Source organism: Mytilus californianus, unplaced genomic scaffold (genome assembly GCF_021869535.1).
Source record: "Mytilus californianus isolate M0D057914Y unplaced genomic scaffold, xbMytCali1.0.p SCAF_3, whole genome shotgun sequence".
In the NCBI taxonomy this organism is placed as follows: Eukaryota; Metazoa; Mollusca; class Bivalvia; order Mytilida; family Mytilidae; genus Mytilus; species Mytilus californianus.
In genome coordinates, this window is record NW_026262679.1 from 23,290,265 (window position 1) to 23,315,617 (window position 25,353).

Genomic DNA, 25,353 nt, shown 5'->3' on the forward strand with positions numbered 1-25,353 from the left:
GTTGATTATGATCATAAAAGAAAGATAACTCTATCTGAAAGCGGTAATATCTGAAAATATATATTAGGATGACGGTACAATGCTATTGTATTTGTCTTGTTTTGGTAGTTAGTAGAATCAAAAATTTTCCGGGTCTCACTAATTAGAAAAGGCGATAAGAAGCGTCAAGAAGCGACAAGAAGACTATTTAGCGACAAGAAAATATTTTTTTTATTAAGATTACTTATTCCAAATAAATATTAAAAAATATGCATTTGATTTTTTTTTAATATATGGGCAGGAATAAATTGATATTTTTTTTTATTATATTGATAGATGAAGAAATTAAACATTTGTGAGGAAGAAAGGGATTGTGTAGTTTTTTTTATTATATTGATAGATGAAGAAATTAAATATTTGTGAGGAAGAAAGGGATTGTGTAGTCCCAGATACGCTTTGTTATATTGTAAGCGTGTTTACATTCATATCTAACACAATCGTTATACACTATGTACATGGTGGTTTGCCAATTTTTGAAGATGCTTTATTTGTAGAACTCTCAGCCACGCTTTGCCATCTTTATTATTTAAGCGTGTTTCCAGACCCCACGACGAGGACGTGGTTCTACCTTGGGGAACATATTTTTTTTTATTTTTTTTATTTTTTTTATTTTGTAGTCATTATAGTAATATTTACATTCATTTCTAACATAATCTTGATACATTTTGTACATGGTGGTCCAATTTTGATAAGCCGTAGATTTTTTACCACTAAGGTTCACTGTATTTTAGCCCTTTTTGAAGATGTAGTTTTTGCACTTTTAGTACGTTTCCTTTGACAAGGCTTATGTGCACATGCACTTGTTTTGGGGATTGTCAGCCCACCATCTGTTGAAGTGGTGGACCCTGGGTTTGCGTTTAACATTCTCCCATAAGTCAAGAATTTTTGCAATGCAAATGCCTTTTCTTTCTCCGATTTAATCTGCCAGAGAAGTTTTGTGCATTGAAATGGCTTACTGAGGAGCTTAGCTCAAAGTCTCCATGTCCATAAAGTGCGCCATTGACAAGACTTTCTTGCAACTTTATTTCTTTGTGTATTTTATTAATCAACTCTGGAAGTTTCTCAGGCTTCCAATCTTGATTAAGTTTCAAGATGTGATTAATTGATTCACAATTGTTGTTTTTCCATTGCAATGGAATTATTGACTCTGTTTTTCGTGCATTGTACACGTAATCCCTAATAGTAGGAATAACTTTTTGCGTAAGGTATGGACCAACGAGGTCTTCATATTTTCTTTCTATTTCAGTTACCTTAGTGGAAAAATCTATCGTAGTATCTGCTTCTATCAGACCACTATCCCCAAACAAGTCTGATAAAATTTGTTTTGCGTTTTTGTCATTTACGCCAACCTTTGTTCGCAAATGCCTAGTAACATTTTCACTCAAGTGTCTTGTGCACAAGGTTAGTTCAGATGTTGGAAAACTGTCTTTGATAGCTTTAACTTATGCCTTTTCCTCATCTGAACCAATCACAAGATTGCTATAACTAAGCAATGTATCATTAATTGTGGTATCAAGCACTGAAGCAGGCGCCCAAATTGAATGTTCTGTCAACACCAATTATTGATGACCTACAGGCACTGGCAAAATGTTTCATTTGGAAATCTGTATAGCAGATAACACTTCGTGGTTTGCCTGTGGTCTGAACAATTTCTTTCAAAAAAGGATGCTTGGCAGAATTCATATTAATGACAGTTTGCATATCATCAGCAATATTTTGTTTGTTGAAAGGATTTTTTTCATTATTTACATGATACTTTACGTTTTCAACATATTTTGAGTCACGTGGCTGATGTTCAGAGTCAAAGTTATCAGTGAAAGTTTGTTTAACTGATTTACCAGCTTCTGTCTCTGATCTAACTTGCGATTTAGTCTCAGGTGAAGTTCTGATATATTCTTGATTTGTCATTTTAGCGTTACCATGCTTATTAACTACTTCAATAGGATAAGTTCCTATGTATTCTGCTATGGCTTTATTCATAGTTTCAAGTGAATGGCCAGGCATTTTTTCGAACCAACTAATTCTTTTCTTGTAAGAATTCATTCTTTTCAGAGAAGCATAATAACGTTTAAGGATGAACAAATTAGAATCATCAGGTTGTGGTTCTAAAGCAATAAATTCCTTTTTTATTTGTTTACAATAAAGATCATTCTTCTTAACACATGAAACTAAATTGCTATTATTTTGTCGTACACAATATGTTGTCTTAGTTGAGGTTGATTTGGAATCCCATGTTCCACAATCGTCCCAAAACTCCATTTTTTTTTTGACTTAGCTTTCCTAGTCATATTTGATTCATTATCTAACACAAAGTACTGATTTTCTTTAACCGAACGTGGTATTTCAGTATGAGACACATTTTCATTCACCAGCACATTTAAAACCTGATCAGTAGATAGAAACTTGCCATCTAAAGATTTTTTAATTATAATTTCATTTTGAATATTTGATTCATTTGATTCATTTGCCTCGAGCGTGCAAGATATGCTGTCTACCTTTACATCAGTATAAGAGTTATCTAATTCTACATGACATGTGTTACTGCGTGTATTGCCTTGATCAACTGAATCGAAAGATTCATCTAGATGCTTAACAGTGGTATCAAAAATTGTTGGACACACATTTGATTCATTTCTTGTACTATCTAAAAGTGGAAAGTCATGCATACTCTCTATATCAATAACAGATATATTGTGGCTAGCTTTAACTAGCGGCACAAAGTGATCTGGAGTCCATATCGGACTGCGCCCATGACCAGAACTGGTCCATAGTATTACAATTGGCTCATTTGACTTAACTTGCAATGGGTCAAATGTGGTGTTTAAGATACCGACTGTCTTGTTCATAAACCCATTTCGGGGTGGATATACTGACTGAATTGGACAACCTAATACCGACGCTGCGGCAAGAATGGTCCATGCGGACGAAAATGCTCTATTTTTTGCGGCAGCCTTACAAGCTTTATCATATGATGGTGAGACTAGTTCTAGTCTATTGCGCTTAGATGTGTCATAAATTAGCTTATTTGACACCATCTCTATACAAGTCAAAACTCTCAGTCTTGTTGCAAGACTTTCATTGCCACACATGTCCACTGACAAAGAATTGAAGAGACAATTGCCATTTGTTGAGACTTGGACAGGGGTTCTTTCTTTAATAATCATGCTTTGTTCTTTTAATATTTGTCTAGAAACCCTGTCTTCAACTAAAGAACTCATGGCAGAATATGTATGGTTTGTCTCCCCAATAATTTGTGTTAGTGGTTCTTTTCTTAGCAATATTTGCTCTACTTTTACGCCATCCATCAACAAATTTTTACTTGCATATACGTCTAATCTACTAATAGACAGATCATAGTCAAATTTATGATCTTTTGCCTGACAACATTGTGTACATATGAAATCACAGCTTTTAGTCTGACTTCAGACCAGGAACTGATCTTTTGTTAATTTTTGACATTTTTGGTGTAACCATGTTTCACATTTTTCACAAAACACACACATTCGAGTGCAGTTTTTTAAGCAGTTACCACAGGGGTGTGCCATTTTCAGAGTGTAAGATTAATAACTTTCCTTACTATTTCCTTTGCCCACGAGGAAAACCCTTATCCTAAGGGATTTAGTTTGTCACGGCGACGTGACAAAATAAGTTCGTTACTCAGTATTTACCCTTGCCCAAGGGGATATAAACGAACGTGTCCACTATAGTATAATTTTAATACTTCTAATATGCATTTATCGAAGATCGAGTCGTAACCTTTTTTCCCTTGTCCAAAGGGAAATTGAAACCCTGTACCAAAGGGTTTGTTTGATACTGCGCAGTACCAAAGACGTACAAAATATACTGATTTATTAATCAAAGGTAAACCAAGATGCGTTTCGGATTGTAGCAATTGCACAGAGCACGTTCTTTTGCAAGAATAAGACTGAAATGCTGACAATTTACTTTATACAAAACATAAAAGTTGAATGGCTTCAGTCAGCTTGTTAGAGCAAAGCAAATGCACACGCTATAAAATGGAAATAAAAACAAAGATTTTTCAACTTTCCTTTGAAGAATTTATTGAAACAAAAACATGAAATATTATTTCCTTTCTAACAGTACAATTCATTGTTCTTGATATGAACAACATTAGATGTGGCTTCACCCTAGGTAATAACAGTACACACAATGTGAAACATCAAATGAGATTAACGAGGCGCGTGTCCCTTGTTTTATTGCTACAAAAACATCCAATTAACACCTTCAACTTTGTACACGCGTCAGACTATACAATAACACGCGCCATAATATACAATCATTGTAAATAGTGAACACCTGTTGAAAACTCAAGATTGTCATTAATTTCCTTTAATCTTTAATCAACATTAAACTATTCATAAAGTTAACATGATAAATATCGTTAAATGAGGCAATACACAAAATAAAATGATGAAAAATATTCACATTTTAATTATGTTTTCCTCTTGTTTGATTTCAGTTCTTTGTATTTCACAATTTGTGTCTGTATTTTCTGGACAATGATGCACAAATAATGCATTTTGCAAGTTTATTATACAGTGTACAAGGAGAGTTTTAAAAACAAATTATAAGATAAATATATCATTGTTCTAAAACACAAGTAAAATTAATATCCTAATACGACAGGGTAAACGTAATACTTGCTGTTAAACATAATAAATAATAAAATATCACAAATAAATGTAGCAATTAGTTCTATGTTTCAATTTTTTTTCTATCTATTTATTGATAGAATATTAACTTTCTTGTCGCTAAAATTGTTTTATTTTGCATATTCTTTTAATATTTATTTGGAATAAGTAATTTTAATAAAAAAAATGTTTTCTTGTCGCTAAATAGTCTTCTTGTCGCTTCTTGTCGCTAAAATTATTCTTCTTGTCGCTTCTTGACGCTTCTTGTCGCTAAAATTCTTCTTGTCCCTAATTAGTGAGACCGATTTTTCCGGATGTGGTTGGCTGTTTACTTTGTTCAAAGAACTTCCTTTTAGGAATTTTGACAGCATGGCACAGGCGACTGTTTTGCAGAATTTGTATGCAGAATTAAACAAATATAAGAACAACCAGGAGTATGACCGAGCTCTAAAGATAGTTAACAAAAGTAAACTTAAAAATTGTTTCTTAATTTAACTGCTCCGAAAATTTGAATGAGACAATGTAGTCCTTACAAAAATATGTTGGTGTTTTGACAGCTGCTGATGATTTCGGAGTGTAAACATAACCTATTACATGTTATGTTAAGGGCATACGATACAGAAAAGATCTCTTGTTGATTTTTCCTTAATATTTTGACTCAAAATTCAATATTGCTATCAGGTTATGCACCATATGCAAGAAAAATATACCATTATGACAGGGCTGCCAAGTCTCACGCATGTAGCGTGAGACTCACGCATTTTCATGCTTATTTTGCGGCATTTTCCTTTGATCTATTGTTTTTGGATAGTTTGCTATAGCAATATACTTTCCTAAGGCATATTAAGCCTCAAACCTGAAGTTGGACAGACTATCGCATTTGTTCTACTCCTAGATAATGTAGTACTAGTGTTTGAATACTAATTCTAGGTAGATGCTTTTGAAATTTTGAGTTACTTCTATTTTGATTAGCTTACAGCTTGAATTAAAATGTACTGAATGTTCATCGATAATTCAAATGAATTCAACTTCATTTTGAAAATGGCTATCACAAACACTATCTTGCGGATCTGCGCTGCACGGAAATTCAAATCAATACACATCTACACGAGACAGCAGTTTCTACGTTATGCTTTTATCGGTATTCCCCAGACATTCATGAGATCCATATATGTGTACCTCCTGACGGGAGAACAATAATCCCGGTTTCAGGGGTTTCCTCCCGTCCTCCGGTTGAAGAGAAAATAAATACCGTGTTTAAAATATTTCATGAATGAACATTTAATCGACGCTATTTTTACTACGATTATTACAAATGTTTATTAAAGACGTAAAAGCCCGAGTGTATCTAAAGTAACCTGGTATCTCATCTCTGCCCATAAAAGAGGGACGAAGATACCAGAGGGACAGTCAAACTCATAGATCGAAAACAAACTGACAACGCCATGGCCAAAAATAAAAAGACAAACAGACAAATAATAGTACATATGACCCAACAAAGAAAACTAAAGACTAAACAACACGAACCCCACCAAAAACTGGGGGTGATCTCAGGTGCTTCAGAAGGGTAAGCAGATCCTGCTCCACATGTGGCACCCGTCGTGTACAGACTCGGACTATAATAATTTCGGCCTATTACAAAATCGGACTATAACAAAATTCGTATATATACTATTTGTTATTAAGTCTCCTAAACAAAGTTTGGAGACTTATTGTTTTTGCTCAGTTATTATTATTTTTCTTCTTGGGGTCTATTTATGGGTATTGAGGGGCCTACAGAAGGGAGGGATTTTCTAAAGAACCCTATGGGATTTTATTTTTTTAATTTTCAAATGACTATAACTTGAGAACAGTAAGTGATAGACACACGCGGTCTTCAGTAATGATCACAGGACAATAAAACAAATCAAATAAAATATAGGTTGAGTCCCTGGGGTCACCCCCCCCCCCCCCCCTTCAATTTGAGAATGGGCTTTTATCTTGTAATCAGTCGAGATCCCCACACCTAAACCATATATATTCATGTATGGGATAATAAAACAAATCAAATGAAATATATCGGGAGTCCCTCTGGGTCACGCCCACCCCCTCCTGTTTGAGAACTTGTAAATGGTCGAGATCCCCACCTTGAAACCATATATATTCTTGTATGGGACAATAAAACAAATCAAATGAAATATAGGGGGAGTTAACGGGGGTCACCCCTACCCCCCTTCTTTTTGAAAACTTGTAAACAGTCGAGATCCCCACCCCAAAACCATATATATTCTTGTACGGGACAATAAAACAAATCAAATGAACTATAGGGGGAGTCCCTTGGGGTCACCTCCACCCCATCCTGTTTGAGAACTTGTAAACGGTCGAGATCCCCACCTTGAAACCCTATATAATAATGTATGGGAAATAATACACATCTACAACCTATTTAAAATAATACACATCTACCGTTGCAAACTTTCCACAGGTGCTATCCAGCACTTTGATTTCTCTTTGATCTTTACGATTTTGGCCAAATCTCACGCATTTGCATTATTAAAAGTTGGCAGAACTGTTATGACTTACTTTTCGAGATATTTCAGTTTGGAATTTGGGTGTTTCATGTACAATCACCAAATTTTATTTCTCAATACTTTTCCGTATAAGTACATGTAACAACTTTCTTACGGAAAGAGATATTTCCAAATGTGTTTTTTTTTTTTTGCAAAGTGTTCCTTAAGGTTCATCAGAAGGAATTTAAAAATATGGCTGTGTTAACACCACAAAATTTACTCTGAGTACACCATGTACACTGTGCACCTAAAAAAGATTTAAGGCATGGCAGGAACTAGGAAAAATAAACTTGGGATGCATTTTTTGTTTCAGAAAATTAAATACTTACCTGGAATTTGCAGAAGGTAATAAATTTAAAACTGTGAGTTTCATTTGATATGGTCCACTCATTTACATATTTTAAGTCAATTACTGTTGTGCAGATATCTATTGCCACTCTACTGTCCAGTTAATCAATACAACTCATTAAAATTATTTACATAGGGGAACATCTCAAACATTTTTCCAAACTTAGTTTATTTGGCACCTCCTGTGGGAATGAAAAAAAACCAAGTAACCTCAAAATCCAGAAAAGTTTATAATTTTCTAAAACATAAAATGCATTTAAAATTCAATTCTCTAGTTCCTGTCATGTATTTTAAAACTTTCCCAGGTGCACAGGTTTGTTTGTACTCATAGTTAAATGTGTGGTGTAAATACGGCCATATTAGCCAAAAAGTTGTTCATCATAAGAAGAATAACCTTTTGGCTAATATGGCTTCATTTACATCATTAGGGATTTTACTTTTTTTTTGTCATACATAAGTTACCTGTTTTAGACAAGACAAGAAAAAATTGTTAGAGCAAGAAAAAAACTTTTTAAAAATTTGAAACGATTTGTCATAAAATTTTTCAGGTAGGCAGCTTTTTAGGTAACATCAAACAATTTTATTTTGTTTTGTTTGGCCTTGTGTGTTTCCTATTCACACCCCAAAAAAATAGGTAGGGTAGGAGGGTAAAACATTTTTTTTTCTATTTAGTTTTGTTTTCCATTGCAAATACTTTCAAATTCATGTAACCGATTTGATGACATTTGTGATTCTTCCGCAAGTTTTGTATGCTTATCATTAGCAACATTGGGAAAACAACACGTTAAATTTTAATGCACTATTATCTGCCCTTTAAAAGCACTTTTTATACGACCGCAAAAAAATTTTGAGGTCGTATATTGGTATGACGTTGGCGTCGTCGTCGTCGTCGTCCGGCGTCGTCGTCAGAATACACAATGGTTTTCGCACTCTAACTTTAGTTTAAGTGAATGGATCTCTATGAAATTTTACCATAAAGTTCAATACCACAATAGGAAGGTGGGGATTGATTTTGGGGGTTATGGTACCAACAGTTAAGGAATTAGGGGCCAAAAAGGGGCCGAAAATAAGCATTTTTGTAACTTCCAGACATAACTTGTGTGTTAGCATATGGATCTCTTTGACATTGTACCACAAGATTCCATATCACAAAGGGTCAATGCTGGGATTGATTTTGGGGTTAATTGCCTCAAAATTTTAGGAATAAGGGGCCAAAAGGGGGCAAAAAACAAGCATTTTTCTAGTTTCATGACAATAACTTGTGTGTAAGTGTATGGATCTTTCTGAAATTTTACTACAAGGTTCCATTTCACAAAGGGAAAGCTGGAATTGAGTGTTGTGGTAATTGCCCTAAACGTTTAGTAATAAGGGGCCTAAAAAGGGGTTTAAAATAAGCATTTTTTAGTTTCCAGACAATAACTTGTGTTCAAGTGTATGGATCTCTCTAAAATTGTATTACAAGGTACCATACCACAAAGGCAAGGCTGTTATTGAGCTTGGTTTGGGGGGAAAGGGGGGTGGGGGTGATGAATCATAAGGGGGGCGGGGGTCAAAAAAGGGGTAATTTTTTTTTTTCCTTTTTTTTTTGTTTAAAATTTACATTTTAAGTTAGTTATTTTTTATCACGAAGAGAAAGTAGGAATTGAGTTTTGGGGTTAATTGCTCAAACATTTATGAATAAGGGGCCAAATATTGGTCGAAAATAAGGATTTTTTTAGTTTGCAACAAAAACTTGTGTTCAAGTGTATGGATCTCTGTGAAATTGTATTGCAATGTACCATACCACAAATTGAAGGTTGTGATTGAGGTGGGGGATGATGAATCAAAAGGGGGTTGAAAAAATGTGTGGGGGGTAGGATTTTTTTTTTTTCTTTTTTTTTCTTTAAAATTTTCCATTTAAAGATGGTTGTTTCAGATTTATATATGAAAGAAAATAATAATGATACGGTTATATATCATGAGGAATTGAAATTTATGGATACATATAATATCAAACATAATAGAAACCCTAACTCCCGTAAAAAACTTGATGAAATCATTGATGTTTTTGAACTACTTGATCCTTGGCGTACATGCTATCCAGAAGATAGGAAATATACTTGGCGTCAGTCCTCACCTATAAAACAAAGTCGTTTAGATTATTTTTTAATTTCAGAAGACCTTTTTTCACTAATGAAAAATACTAAAATTATACCAGGTTATAGAACTGACCACTCAGCAATTATTTTCACCTTCTCAGCTTGTTTAGAGAAACGGGGCAAAAGTTACTGGAAATTTAACTCTCAATTACTCAGAGATGCAGATTATATACAAAAGGTTAAATTATGCATTAAGGATACTATTTTGGAATACTATCTGTCAGGTGATATGGAAGATCTTCTTTCTGTTGATTTGTCATGTAATGATCAAACATTTTTTGAAATATTGAAAATGAAGATTAGATCTTTGTCCATAAATTACAGCATAAATAAATCCAAGGAGGAAAAAAATTTCACCCTCAAACTTGAAAATAATATTTTACATTTAGAAACTATTATGAACCATTCTCCAAATGAGGAGGTTCAAAAATCTTTACTTGATAAAAAACTTGAACTAGAAAATTGTCGACAAAAGAAGGTTGAAGGTTTGCTGCTTAGATCCCGCTCTAACTGGCATGAGAATGGTGAAAAATGTTCAAATTATTTTTGTAAATTAGAAAAGAAAAATTTTATAAAGAAAACAATAACAGAACTAATAGATGATAAAGGTCAACATATATCAGAGCAATCAAAAATTCTAACGGAACAACAAAATTTTTATAGAAATTTATCCTCAAGCAAAAAATTAGATTGTGATGATTCATCATTTTTTAATCATAACATTAAGCTCACAGAAGAACAAAGAGATTTTTGTGAGGGAAATTTAACTTTTAAAGAGTGTGCTGATTCGTTAAAATTTATGACAAATGGTAAAAGTCCAGGTTCTGATGGGTACACAGTAGACTTTTATAAATTTTTTTGGAAAGATATTGGTCCTTTCATCTTTCGGTCTCTTCATTTTGGATACGAGGTTGGAAAATTTTCTGATTTTCAGTATCAAAGTGTAATTACATGCATTCCTAAGGAGGGGAAAGACAGACAGTATATAAGTAACTGGCGTCCTATTAGTCTTTTGAATACTGATATGAAAATAGCTTCTGCTGTTATAGCTAATAGACTTAAACCAGTTTTACCATTTGTCATAAGTGATACACAAAAAGGTTTCATCAAAGATAGATTTATGGGTGAGAACACACGCCTTTTATATGATTTAATGCACTATCTTGAAGAAAATAATAAGACAGGTCTTTTATTACTTGTTGATTTTGAAAAAGCCTTTGATTCCTTAGAATGGTTATTTTTAAAAAATTCTTTAAAAAGTTTTAATTTTGGGCCTTCAGTTTGTAAATGGTTTGAAACTTTATACTCAGGGGCATCAAGTTGTGTTATAAATAATGGACATACTTCTAAGTTTTTTCAATTGGAAAGAGGCTGCAGACAAGGAGATCCTCTTTCACCCTATTTATTTATAATTGGTGTTGAATTACTATCTTTAAAATTAAAAGATAATCCTGAAATAAGGGGAATAACTGTAAATGATAATGAATCACTTTTAAGCCAGTATGCAGATGACACATTCCTTATGTTAGATGGAAGGGAAATATCGTTGAGGGAAACACTTTCATGTTTTGAATCTTTTTATAAAATTTCAGGTTTAAAAATAAATGCTTCAAAGACAAAAGCACTATGGGTTGGAAACAAAAAGTATTCAGATATGATTCTTTGTCCTGACTTAAAACTTCATTGGTCACATTCAAATTTTAAACTTTTGGGGATTGAATTTTCTTTAGATTTAAACTGTATCACAGAAATTAATTTTGCCAAGAAGATTAAAGAAGTCTCTGCAATCCTGAAGAGCTGGCAACATCGTAAACTAACATTATTGGGGAAAATTACAGTAGTTAAATCACTTGCTCTTTCGAAATTGGTACACTTAATGACTGCATTGCCAAACCTATCACAATCCAGGTTAACAGAGCTCACTTCATTATTTTATAATTTTATATGGAGTGGAAAACCAGACAGAATTAAGCGTAACACACTTATTGGTGATATTTCACAAGGTGGACTTAATATGGTACATCTTCATTCCTTTAATATCTATTTAAAAATTAGTTGGATAAAAAGACTGATGTCAAACCCAGTTGGTGGCTGGCAGCAGTTGTTACTGGCAGACCTTATACAGTATGGGGATGAAAGGGTTTTACATCTACAGAAAGAAAAGCTGATTGAGATTTCTAAAAAATGTAAAAATCCTTTCTGGAAGGATGTTTTACTATGCTTTTCTATCGCAAAACCTAATACTGAGAATTCTGTCAGTGACATTTTATCATTAGATATTTTGAACTTTTCTTCTTTGGATGATTTCCCATATTATATTCAATGGAAACAAGGAGGTGTGCAGTCAGTAAGTGACCTAATTAATAAAGAAAATATGAATTTTTATAAATTTGAGCAATTTCAAGAAAGAGTAAAAATCAACAATTTTATCAAATATCATGGTCTGATTTCAAGAATCCCTCAGACTATGAAAAAATACCTTAAAGAGAACTGTTTAAAGCAAGATTTGGATAAGCCTGATAATGGTGATATTTTTTTAAAGAGAATTATAGGTAATGTGAAAGCCAAATTTGTATATAAAAATTTAGTAAATAAAGTTATTGAACTACCAACAGTCAAGTTTTCGAAATGGGAAGAACTGTTTCAGGATAACCAAAAAATCATGTAGAGATGTTTATTTAAGAACTTTTCAATACAAATTTTTGCATAGAATCATAGCAACTAATACCTTTTTATACAAAATTAAATTAAAAGACACCAAGATGTGTACTTTTTGTAAACTTGGTGAAGAAACCATTGAACACCTTTTTTTTGAATGCCCAATAACTTTTCAATTGTGGCAGTCTTTTTCAAATGCAGTAAAACTTTTTTTTGTAAACTTTGTTCTTAACAAAGAGAATGTGTTTCTTGGTTGCAAACATGAAAGTTTATTACTGAATCTGTTAGTCATAATTACAAAAAACTATATATACAAATGTAAATTAAATGAAACAAAACCAAATATGGTTGGGTTAAAGAATAGAATAAAGAAATACCAATTTCTTGAATATTATATTGCAAAGAAAAATAATAGAGTCCAAGTGTGTGAAAAATTTTGGTCTCCTTTACATGTAATATTTAATTAATTATTGTTTCATATAAGTGAGAGAATAAAATATCTATATATCATGAGCAAATATTTAGCCTTGAGTTTTTTTTTTTTGTTTTTTTTTTTTTTTCTTTAAAATATTTTGTTTTTAAAATGTAAGTCAAGATACATCATGTACATATTGTAGCAAAGCAAATGAGTGAAGAGTATTTGTATTGTATGAGAGAAAGTCAGAGAGCGAGAGAATATAATCAAATAAAATTTATATGTAACCTTAAATACTAAATCATAGTAAATGTATAATTATAAAAATCAACTTGTCAGTGATATATATTGTATACTGAATTATTTTTTATATGTAACCCCTTGATACCCTTGTCAGGTGGTAGTGTAGGGGTACATGTATATTAAATCCTGACTATTGAAAAACAAATAAAAGATAAAAAAAGGAATTGAAATTTAAAATTATGTATATTGGAAATTTAGGTTACATTGGAAAGTAATAATTGGCTTTGGGGGGGGGGGGGGGGTTATGGCTCTAATGTTTAAGGAATAAGGGGAAAAAAGGTTAAAAAACAAGGGTTTCCATTTTAATAGACAAATAATTGAGTAAAGAACATTATTTAAAAGCAGTGTAAGGTTGGTAATTCAAACTCATTTAAATATCTCATCTACACTGCTTTTAAATTATGTAAATTGGAAATTTGCCAACAATTTTAGTGTAATAAACTTCATTGGAAATTTGCCAATATAAAATTTTGCTGATGAAGGTTTTTTGTTTACCTTTAGCCTTGACTATGAAGTCATTTTCTATTTTTATAGCCTTATGAAGTAGTTGAATTATTTAATACTTTTATGATGTGTTTAAATGGAGTTTTATCATGTTTATGGTTGCAAATTTATTGTTTTAGTATAATAAACTCCATTTAAAATTTGCCAATAAAAAATTTTTTTGTTTATTTTTAGCTATGATTATGATGTCATTTTCTATTTTACTTTTATGGTTGCAAAGAAATTTTTATTTTTAGATATTACTGTTAAATGATGCTGATTAAGGTTTTTGCTATGTTTAGCCATGACTATGATGTCATTTTCTATTTTAATATCTGTTATGATGTATTTAAATGGGCTTTTATGGTTACAAAGGAATTTTATTTTTAGATATTACTATAAAATGTTGCTGATGCTGATTAAGGATTTTGTTTATTTTTAGCCATGACTATGATGTCATTTTCTATTTTAATACCTTTATGATGTAATTTCCATTTTTAGATATTACTGTTAAATGATGCTGATTAAGGGTTTTTTGCTATGTTTAGCCATGACTATGATGTCATTTTCTATTTTAATATCTTTATGATGTATTTAAATGGGCTTTTATGGTTACAAAGGAATTTTATTTTTAGATATTACTTTAAATGTTGCTGATTAAGGATTTTTGTTTATTTTTAGCCATGACTATGATGTCACTTTCTATTTTATTACCTTTATGATGTATTTAAATGGGCTCCCATGTATTTAGATTTTTGATTATTTATACATGTTACCAAATTGGCCCACATTGAACAAAAACGGTCCAAATTTCAACTTTATTACATTACATCAAACATTGAATTCTACATATTCTTTGATATATTGAAATTAACAAACAATTTACTTTATGGATATTCCACCATAATAGGTAAATTAAATTTTTCCAGTTCTTACACCACATTCATCCTGTGTCAGAAACCTATGCTGTGTCAAATATTTAATGACAATCCAAAGTCATAGCTGTATCAAGCTTGAATTTTGTGTCCATACTTGCCCCAACTGTTCAGGGTTTCGACCTCTGCGGTCGTATCAAGCTGCGCCCCAGCGAAGCATTTTATTATAGTTTTATTAGGAGGGACCACCTATACTTGGCATTACATTACTGCAGGTATACCATATTCCATGTAAGAGAAAAACCATTTTGTAACTATAAATGACAATTTTAGACATAAACTGAGACAACTGTACATGATGAATTGATATTCTCAGGTATAAAATAAAATTTCAAAATCCATTATTGTGAAAACCAAACATATAGTATCCCAAGCAAACATGCACTTTTCTTTTAAGCCTCATAAATCAGCCCTTTCAGTGTAAATAAGATACACACTTCTGCTTAAGATTCTAAAGCCATGTGTCTCAGCCTTGATGTTTAAGGACTTGTTTAAGGGAAATCATTGCATGTAGTAAATCTCATTTCATTAAGTACCGATTTTTCATATTACAGATTTGGACCAGTGGTAACAGGTTATTTCAAATTTTTCTTTATTATAAAATGAATTACTTCCAATATTTAAGTTTTCTAAGTTTAACATTATTGAATTTTGTTTTAAAAGATGTTGTAATGAATTAGTAAAACTTAAGTCTTTCATCTGACTAATGCATGAGGGTTTTTTGTAACGAAGGTAATCTAGCAAAATGTCTGGTAATGTGTGTTGAATGCATATTTTTCACTTTTATGCTATGTTTGTTTCTGTCAGATGAGCCCTGCATGTGTTTGAACAAAATGAGAACATAGATTTGGGTCTTTGTTGGTCCGTCCTTGATCTCATTCTGGATCCTCATCTGATCCATGGTTAGTGTATATTACAATGAAGACTGACAAAAATTTACAAATAAACAATCTGACTATTTATTTTGGAAAGAAATATCATTATGACGTTTTAAATGCAATAAACATAAATGAATTAAACATGAACTAAAGACCATTTTAATCAAGTTTTAATGAAGTATCAAATTTATTTTGCTGAAAATTAGAAGCTTTTGAAGAACACTTATGTGACAATGACCAGCCAGGAGTGAATGAAAATCCTTTTGTTTGTTCAAGTTTGCATAACAAGTCGGTCCTTAGAAAAAATATGTCAACAAAGGAAATGCTTCAACTTTGTTTCTTACAAAAATAATTTATGTCTTTGAATTCCTTTACAATATAATGAAAAATTGTCGTTACATTGTACATCATTTTGCTCAAACTAGATGAAAGACATAAACAACTGTTAAAACAAACTGGCGACAAGATATCCCTTTTGGTGTTCAAGAAAAAGTGAAGACAAGTGGTGGAAAGGAAAGCGACTCTTTTGCCCTAATAGCTCAATCTACTTTGCAATAAATGTATCAAAAAGATGTTTATTTGCTGTTTTGTTTATAACAGCATATTTTTATGCCCCACCTACGAAAGTAGAGGGGCGTTATGTTTTTCAGTCTGTGCGTTCGTTCGTCGTCTGTCCCGCTTCAGGTTTAAGTTTTTGGTCGCTTTAGGTTAAAGTTTTTGGTCAAGGTAGTTTTTGATGAAGTTGAAGTCCAATCAACTTGAAACTTAGTACACATGTTCCCTATGATATGATCTTTCTAATTTTAATGCCAAATTAGAGTTTTGACCCCAATTTCACGGTCCACTGAACATAGAAAATGATAGCGTGAGTTGGGCATCCATGTACTATGGACAAATTCTTGTTATGATATAGATTATGGTTCTTGCAAGTTAATTTTGCAGTGTAAGTTTGTAGGTAAAGTGATTACTGAATGAATTTAGTCCCTTTTTTTGGCTATACAAGTTTTTTTTATCCCTTTCTTTTGTATTTCAGTTTTGCAAGAAGACAATACAGATACAACAGCATTTCATTGTAAAATTGTTTGCCTAATTAAAGAGGATAAATTTGACCAAGCATTAACGACGATAAACAAAGCAAAAGATCTTTCCAGGTAAGTATATATTAACACCCTGTAAATCATATTTGTCAAGTTTCCAAATAGCAAACATAAAATAAAGAGTCAGCTGTCAACCAAAGAGGGGTAAAATTGTTTGGCTAATTAAAGAGGATAAATTTTACCAAGAATTAATGACAATAAACAAATCAAAAGATCTTTTCAGGTAAGTATATATATAAACACCCTGTAAATCATGTTTATATAAAAAAATAGATGTGGTTTGATTGCCAATCCCCCAAAGTTCAAATAAAGTAGATTTAAGCAATAATAGGCAACTGTACGGACTTCAACTTTGAGAAAAATTCCATACTGATAGTCGTCTATAAAAGCCCTGACATAAAAAATATGAAACAAATCAAGTGAGAAAATTTATATCAAAACAATTTAAGAAAAACAAACATGACAGACATGAACCAACAAAAACCACTGAACTACAGGCTCCTGACTTTGGACAAATCAGGAATTAAACATGAACATTTTATTGCATTATTATTCAATGTCCTATTCAGTTTAGATGTACATTGTTGAAAATTCCCTAACCTTCTATAATTTCAGTGGGTTACATTTTGAGAAGGCTTACTGTCAGTACAGATTAAATAGGACTAAGGAAGCATTAACAACATTGAGAAGTGTAGATAAACCAGACACAAGAGTGAAAGAACTCCTTTCTCAAGTGGTAAGTTTATCATTCATAAGAACTTCATGTGTAGATAAAATAGACACAAGAGTGAAAGAACTCCTTTCTCAAGTGGTAAGTTGTCATTCATAAGAACTTCATGTGTAGATAAACTAGACACAAGAGTGAAAGAACTCCTTTCTTAAGTGGTAAGTTGTCATTCATAAGAACTTCATGTGTAGATCAACTAGACACAAGAGTGAAAGAACTCCTTTCTCAAGTGGTAAGTTGTCATTCATAAGAACCACATGTGTAGATAACCAGACACAAGAGTGAATAGAACTCCTTTCTCAAGTGGTAAGTTGTCATTCATAAGAACCACATGTGTAGATAACCAGACACAAGAGTGAATAGAACTCCTTTCTCAAGTGGTAAGTTGTCATTCATAAGAACTTCATGTGTAGATAACCAGATAACAAGAAAATGTAATAATCTAATCATAAATGTGTTGGTTCGCCATCACAAAAAAATGTAATAATCTACCTAATCATAAATGTGTTGGTTTACTACATTAATATATGTTTAACAGAAATTTATCTTGTTTAAACCTGTGAGTTGATCTGTAGATTTGTATTTTTGTGTTATTGGGTAACAATCTCATAGATATATACACACCTTTATCGTCTTGTTTTAGTTATACAGATTAGAGCAGTATGAAGAATGTTACAACTTATATAGAGACATCATTAAATCTACAGAAGTGAGTATAGTATTAATGTTGTGTGGGATCGATTTTTTTACCCTTTTTGATTTTTCCTAGTTTTTTTTAGGAAATGTACATTGCATTGGTACAAACTTTTTAAAGAAAGAACAGGCAAAAAATTTATAGTTAAACTGACTCAATGCAAGATGATATCTTGGTTCTTTCTTGAAATTCCTGATTCACCCAAAACCAGAAATATTTTTGTCTTTTTGTAATATAAATGTTTTGATTAGACAAAGCTTTCAAAATGTGTAATTTATGTAGTTGGACATTGATTTTTTTTAATTGTTCTTGTCACTTTGTTGCATTCAAGTATTAGTCCCATACTACTTTTACTATGGAATTGTTATATTCATCTAAGAATTCTCTCATTACAGGATGATTTTGAAGAAGAGAGACAGACAAATTTGTCCGCTGTTGTTTCTTCTTTACAGCTGTGGGACAAGAAAGATGTAGTAAGTTCCAACATTTGTTCATTATCTGATTATTTTTACTCCTTGTTTTTGTATCATTAAGAAGTTTGGATATATACCTGTGTTTTAAGAGTTAGGCTATATTACATTCACCTTGTCTGTACATTTGTCCAACTATTATTTTTGTCACACTCTTCTCATGTATTACTGAACAAAATTCTCTTAATATTTGGTCAGCAGCTTGATAATAAAAAGTTGTAATGTGTGGACACATTTCAGATTGATCAGACACCTACTTCATGTTTCCTGATACTTTGAATTTTTTTCGATATGTTGAATAAACTTATAATTTTTCGTCTCGCATTTGATCCAGTACTACTGAATGAAAAGAATTTATATCAGGTCAGTAGCTTGAAAGTAATGCATGCAGTCTTGTTTGGAAAATTGTTTTTTGACAGGAACAATGATTGATTATTGTTGTTTGCTTAATGTCCAGTGGCAAATATTTCATGCATATTCAGGGCAAGACTTAACTGGAACAGTGAGATCAGATATTTAGATGTATAGATCATTAACTAATAGAAATTCAAAAGTACTTTTCTTTTTTTAACTTTGAAGCTGTATTAATCAAATTGCAGAGAAACATTTCCAAATATTTCGAAGGATAAAATATCATTTGTATTTAGGATTCACTTATAAAGCTTTCTTGGTAAAACTCAAAATAGATATTGTAGAAGCATTTTTAAAATAAGTCCCTGTTTTTATTTCCCTATTTTACCAGGAGAATCCTGAGTTGGATGAAACTTCATATGAGATTTGTTACAACAATGCTTGTTACTTTATTGGAAAAGAAGATTGGAAAAATGCTGAGATGAAACTGAGGAAAGCAGAAAGTATGACTTTAGAGTTACCCCCCTTTGTGCAAAATTTAAATCAAATTCAGTTTAATTCTCTAATTTATAACTTCATATTTATTTCTAAGTCCATGAGGATTTTAATGAGTTAATGCATTAATTGACTCCATATTAAAACAATTTTCACCCTAGATAGGAGTTTTACTGAAGTGACAGCTTACCATTTTCACCCAAGATAGAAGTTTTACTGAAGTGACAGCTTACCATTTTCACCCTAGATACAGGGTTTAAGCTAGGATTTTGAGGGCTTTAGTCACTTTTGCGCGGGATGAAAATCAACCTTATTTTGGGTAGCAGCAAGGGACCTAGGATGTATATTACTATCTATACATCTTTGTCAGACTTTGTCTTTGAAGGACTTAGGCATACTAGGCAGTTACTGCATGATTTAACTGATGTAGCACTTTAATACGAAGATTAGGATATAAGATCTAGAAATCTAGTTCACAATTTCACTTCAGTAAGTTTCAGGGTACATTCCTAATCAGCAAAAGTTGGGATCCATTTTTTTTAAAACCAGGACTATGATCACAGCATAAATGAACTTGTAAGGACTATTTCACTGCATTATTTATACTTAAAAACGTTTTAAAGCGATATTTAGAATTAATTCTATAAAGTTGGAACCAAGGATTTGTACAAATCCTTATTGGAACAATTCTAATGACTTTAAATTGTAAATTTATCATGAATCAGATCACGTTTACTTTCGATTTCCAAATGAAATGAAAACGGGAAGTGACAAGTGGATAATAAATTCAGAATGAATCCGGATTCATCTACGGATTGGTTCGTGTTTAAAAAAAGGCAGGAAATTATAATTTTTTAAATTAAATTTGCTAAATAAGAACTATAATTGTCTCTCTCGTTTAGTTTGATACTAAATTATTTCGTATTTTACGTTTTAGTGTCTTTAAATTCATATGAATACTTTCGCGCATGCGCAGTTCATCGTAAAGGAAGCACCTGTTTGACTCGTGAAAACATTTCTGAATGTTATGAACAAAGTTCTATCTTTTTAATCGAAATTGTCGAAAGTTATATCAAATATGACGAAAATACGTTCATTTGACAAAACTATGACAAGCGAACTGCAAATTGTGATCGTTTGAGAAATATTGAAATTAAAATGCGAACTGTCCGAGGGAAAACTCATATGACGAAACTACGACAAACGAACTGCAAATTTTGCTCGTTTGATAAATATTGAAATTGAAATGCCGACTGACTGATTTTACTGGGGATAAAAAATATATTGATGATCAATTTTGAGGTTGATAGATAATTAACGGATTAGTGACCCATCCGATGGCGATAAGCGGATTATCTGTAGTCACAACTTATAACACCTGTTGTAAATGTTAATTAGCTGAGGGTCATAAACTTGTCAGAAACAATAAGACAGGTAGAATTATAGTATTTTCATGCGAAAATATTTTTACTCCTTCCAAAATTAAGTGACGAAATTGATTTGGAATACTTTCGTCATTTTGAAAACCGTTTCGTAAATGACGAAAATGACGAGCGCTAAAATCACTGCTAGATAGGAGTTTTGCTGAAGTGACAACTTACCATTTCCTTGAAAGTTTTTATGTTTATCAGTTCATTATTATTTACATTCATTTTTTGTTTGTTTAGTAATTAGAAATATAAGGATGCAGTCCTTGAAAAAACAACTGAAAATATTTTTCTGTTTATTTTGGTTGCCTTTTGGCATCAAGTCATTTTTCTTTTTAAATGACTTTAGAGTAAGTAATTGACACAGTTGATATTTACATTTAGTTTTTTGCAAGAAAAGTTTTGAGGATGAATCAGATGTTACAGAGGAAGAAATAGAAGAAGAATTGGGAATTATAAGGTATATTTAAAAATCAGAATATGTGGTATGATTGCCAATGAGACAACTCTCCACCAGAGACCAATTGACGTAGAAGTAAGCAACTATAGGCCACTGTATCTCCTTCAACAATGAGCAAAACCCATACTGCATAGCAAGCTATTAAATGCTAGATAATGCTTTTTTTGGTTGGATTTATTTATGGAATAAGATTATAATGGTGCATATGTTTAATATGGGGCAGTGACTTTGAAATGATAATTTGAAAGAAGTACCCATTGACAGGTCAGAATTAAACTCAGTAAAAGATTACAAAACTTTTGTACTCATCAGTCAGAGATATAGAGTCTGTGATTATATAAGGCAGTAAATTCTTAGAACATCAAGATTATATAAAATGATTGCCAATGAGACAAATATCCCCCAGTGACCAAAGGTCAAGGATATAAACAACTATAGGGTACTGTATAGCCTTCAACAATGAACAAAATCCATACTTTTTTAATAATCTGTAAAAGGCCATGGCATGACAAAATAGTAAAACAATTCAAAAAGAGAATACAACGGCCTGATTTATGCCGAAAACAGCAAAAAAACAAATAAAGAAGACAGCAACCAACCACAACCAATAAATTACATGACACTGACTTCATGACAGATGTTTAGTAATAGTACTTTGTTTTCTATCATAGAGTACAGTTAGCCTATGTGTTACAGAAACAAGGACGTAAAGATGAAGCTGTCAAATTAAACAATCAAGTCACTAAGAATAAGTAAGTTTTTACTGAGCTACCAGTGTATGTAATTGTATATTTAGATACAAGGTAATTCTAGTCAATTTCACTCTGGCTGTCTATAGCAAATCATTGTGAAGCAAGGTGATTGCAGGGAATTTAAGATGAAAAAAGTCTCATGAACAACTGTGTCATATTATATATATTGAATGTAAAGAGAGATATTTCAGAATATGATGCACCAAGATCTTTAAATTCCAATTACAGTTTTTGTGTAATGTGACCTACCAAATTAGACTTATCACCGGGTTTGTACTAACATGATCAACACGATGGGTGCCACATGTGGAGCAGGATCTGCTTACCCTTCCAGAGCACTTGAGAGCACCCCCAGTTTTTTGGTGGGATTCATGTTGCTCAGTCTTTAGTTTTCTATGTTGTGTTTTGTGTACTGTTGTTAGTCTGTTGGTCTTTTTCTTGTTTAGCCATGGCATTTTGTTTATTTTCCACTATGAGTTTGAATGTCCCTTTGGTATCTTTCGCCTCTCTATTGTTATCTTCAGAATTGTATGTCACAATTCATTTCACAAAATTCAGCGTGGTAATACAGGAAACACTGTTGTAATCTTCAAAAAAAAAGTTATGAAAACATTATTGTTCCATAATCTTTCTAAAAACCAAAACAAAAATGCCTCACTACCCAAAATATTTACATTAGTTTTTCTGAACCCCCTTCATTGATCCTTTCTGGAATAGCCCCTTACAAATTTGTTCAATAATTATTTTATGCTTAAGTAATATTTTTTTTTATTTCAGACCATCAGATATGGCTGTGATGGCAGTGTTATCCAATAATATCATCACTCTTAATAAGGTCAGTAAACGGCACATTAAAAAAAGTTCTTAAATTCATATAAATTCTTTGACACAAATTATTTTAAGGTTTGAAGCAGAAAATTATAGAAATAACCTTTCATGATCATCAATGTTTTATATTGACAAGCTACCTTTTTCCAAAGTTGGTACATACAAAATTGATATCCTACAATGTACAAGGGATAGGACAAGGTTCAGTAAGTACTGTGAATTCATTATTATTCGTTGGGTACCAATTTTCATGGATTTTATGTGTTAAGGTAATCCATGAATTTAAATGTTCAACGAAGTATACATTTTTTTAGGCTTTTATACAGATTTTGGCAAATCCACTAAATCAAATATCCAAAAATATACATTTTTTCTCCATCAACGAAAATCCTATTTTAAAATACCCATGAAAATAAATAAATCCACAGTTCCTATTCTTACCCAAACTTTCAATTGAAATGAAAAATTGTTATTGTGATGTATTAACATGGTTACTTGCTTTGTGAGAGATTTATTTAAAGAATTTGAGCAGTTACTGTAGATATATTTTAATATTCAAAAAATACCAAGACTTATATGATTTTTAAAACATACTTCTCGCATGGAACTTGTAATGATTTGTTTGTATATTTTGAAATGTTCATCATGCTGACATTGTTGTCATGTAACTTTTGAACCTCTTCACAGGACCAAAATGTATTTGATTCTAAGAAAAGAATGAAAACAGCCAAAGCAGATGGTTTAAAACATAAACTAACAGCTGCACAGCAGAGATGTATTAGTTTGAATGAAGGCTTACTACATATGTACACAAACCAGGTAATATTCTATACAAATATTCTTGTCCTCTTTGTCACAAAATACCACATGCTGATAGTATACATATTACATAAATGTAATGATTCTGAATTCAGAGCACATGTTTCTGTAATACCCTTCATCAGTTAAGCTTGTGATGAGGTTTTCAACACTAAATATATAGGACCATTTAGAGCACCAAAATGGACCTGAAAAAAACTTTTGAAATGTAAACACATTAATTCCATCTATCAGGATAGCTTTTTGACCCATGTAGATATTATTCGCTTCCAGAGAAGGCACTTTGAAATCACAATCAGTGTCTTTTCTACTTACATAGAATGAAATTACATACAGAATTACATTTCAGTACTTTCAAAGTGGAAGCCCTCGAAATTACTTCACTGTGGCAACCCCAATTTTAAAGTTCTATCTCTGGGTACCATTTATTATTTGAGATAGACCTTAGCAGCATAAAGATCTTTTTAACAAATTATGCTAAAGTAACATACATTAAACATACTGGATGTGAAAGAAAGTTACATTCAACATATTGTTGATTATGTACATTTTAGATTCTTGTGAATTCTGAAATTGAACATATTTTATTTAACTCTGTTTTGAATTATTCAATTGATTTTACACAGTTTTTGCTGTCTGAAATAAAACATGCTAATACATAAATATCTGTTTGTCTTAATGTTCTCATAAAGGATCTAATGAAAACAATAGCCCTTATCTCGCTATTTGTGATTCTTTGACACTTGACCAGAAAGTTTCCAACACCCGATCATATTCATCATACAACAAACCCTTCTCCTTTGTGGCATTTGACATGTTCTCTTGTGACACTAAAATTTTACCTCAACTTCTTTGATGTCCAGCAATGACAGACAAGTAGTGATAAGGTGTATTTACTACATTATTAAAAATACATTTCTCTTCAATCAACATTATATACTTACAGAGTAGCCAGTGTCACAATTTAGCCCAGAAGTTAATGAAGGAGTACCCTGATATTGATACACCAGTGTTGATTGAAGCTGCCCAGTATGTCAAGGACAAAGATACTACTAAAGCCATTGAAGTCTTGAAGGTCAGTTCTGTCAAAATCCAGGAATTTACATACAGGTCAACTGCATGGATTAGCAGACTTTCATTATAGACATGGAGGCCATAGATGTTTATAGTTGAGGATTTGTTGTAGCCTTTAATTTTTGTCACAATTTTAGTAGGAGGTTTACATATAAAAAATAAATTAATGTCAGTGGCCATTAAGCTTTAAGATAACATTTAAAAATGATATAAGAGCTTTGAGATGACCAAACATGTACATTTCAAAGATGTTCTTACTTTTGATGTTTTTAAATACAGGAAATTAAAATAAACACCAAATTTGATGATAAAGTATTACCATTCTTGTTGAATTCTATGGTTATTAACTTTTACGCCATTTGGTATCTGGTAGAAAGTTGTCTCATTGGCAATTATACCACATCCTCCTATTTGTATATTGTTGCTTATATCAAAGATTGTATACTAAGGAGATAATATTTTTGCAATAATTCATCAAATTGTAAGATATATTTTGTATTTCAGGCTTATGAACAGTCTCATCAATCCAGATCAGTTAGTATAAAGATGGTGATTGCACAGATATACCTGTCCCAAGGACATGTGTATGATGCCTGTGACACACTGAAGACAATGGGAGACTTACAATACAAACCTGGTGTGGTAAGTCTAACTAGCATAAATCTCATTTTGTTTACAACTTAAAATTAGAGGCATTGAAGTTAAGAAGAAAGTAAGCATTTTGTGCTTTCCAGTCATCAGTTATTTTTAGGGAAAATAAA

General features: G+C 31.9%; 1 protein-coding gene across 1 annotated transcript in view; it reads left to right on the forward strand.

The window, feature by feature from the left end:
- The first annotated feature begins 4,998 nt into the window (after window positions 1–4,998).
- The window catches only part of LOC127734149 (signal recognition particle subunit SRP72-like), a 57,489-nt gene continuing 37,134 nt past the window's right edge, over window positions 4,999–25,353 (forward strand). Inside the window, exons 1-12 of the mRNA XM_052243856.1 lie at window positions 4,999–5,157; window positions 16,432–16,549; window positions 17,111–17,231; window positions 17,866–17,931; window positions 18,312–18,389; window positions 19,129–19,240; window positions 21,044–21,119; window positions 21,791–21,871; window positions 22,649–22,706; window positions 23,387–23,518; window positions 24,465–24,593; window positions 25,097–25,234. Coding sequence (XP_052099816.1) covers window positions 5,061–5,157; window positions 16,432–16,549; window positions 17,111–17,231; window positions 17,866–17,931; window positions 18,312–18,389; window positions 19,129–19,240; window positions 21,044–21,119; window positions 21,791–21,871; window positions 22,649–22,706; window positions 23,387–23,518; window positions 24,465–24,593; window positions 25,097–25,234 — 1,206 coding nt within the window. The 5' untranslated portion in view covers window positions 4,999–5,060. The remainder of the gene's footprint in view (window positions 5,158–16,431; window positions 16,550–17,110; window positions 17,232–17,865; window positions 17,932–18,311; window positions 18,390–19,128; window positions 19,241–21,043; window positions 21,120–21,790; window positions 21,872–22,648; window positions 22,707–23,386; window positions 23,519–24,464; window positions 24,594–25,096; window positions 25,235–25,353) is intronic.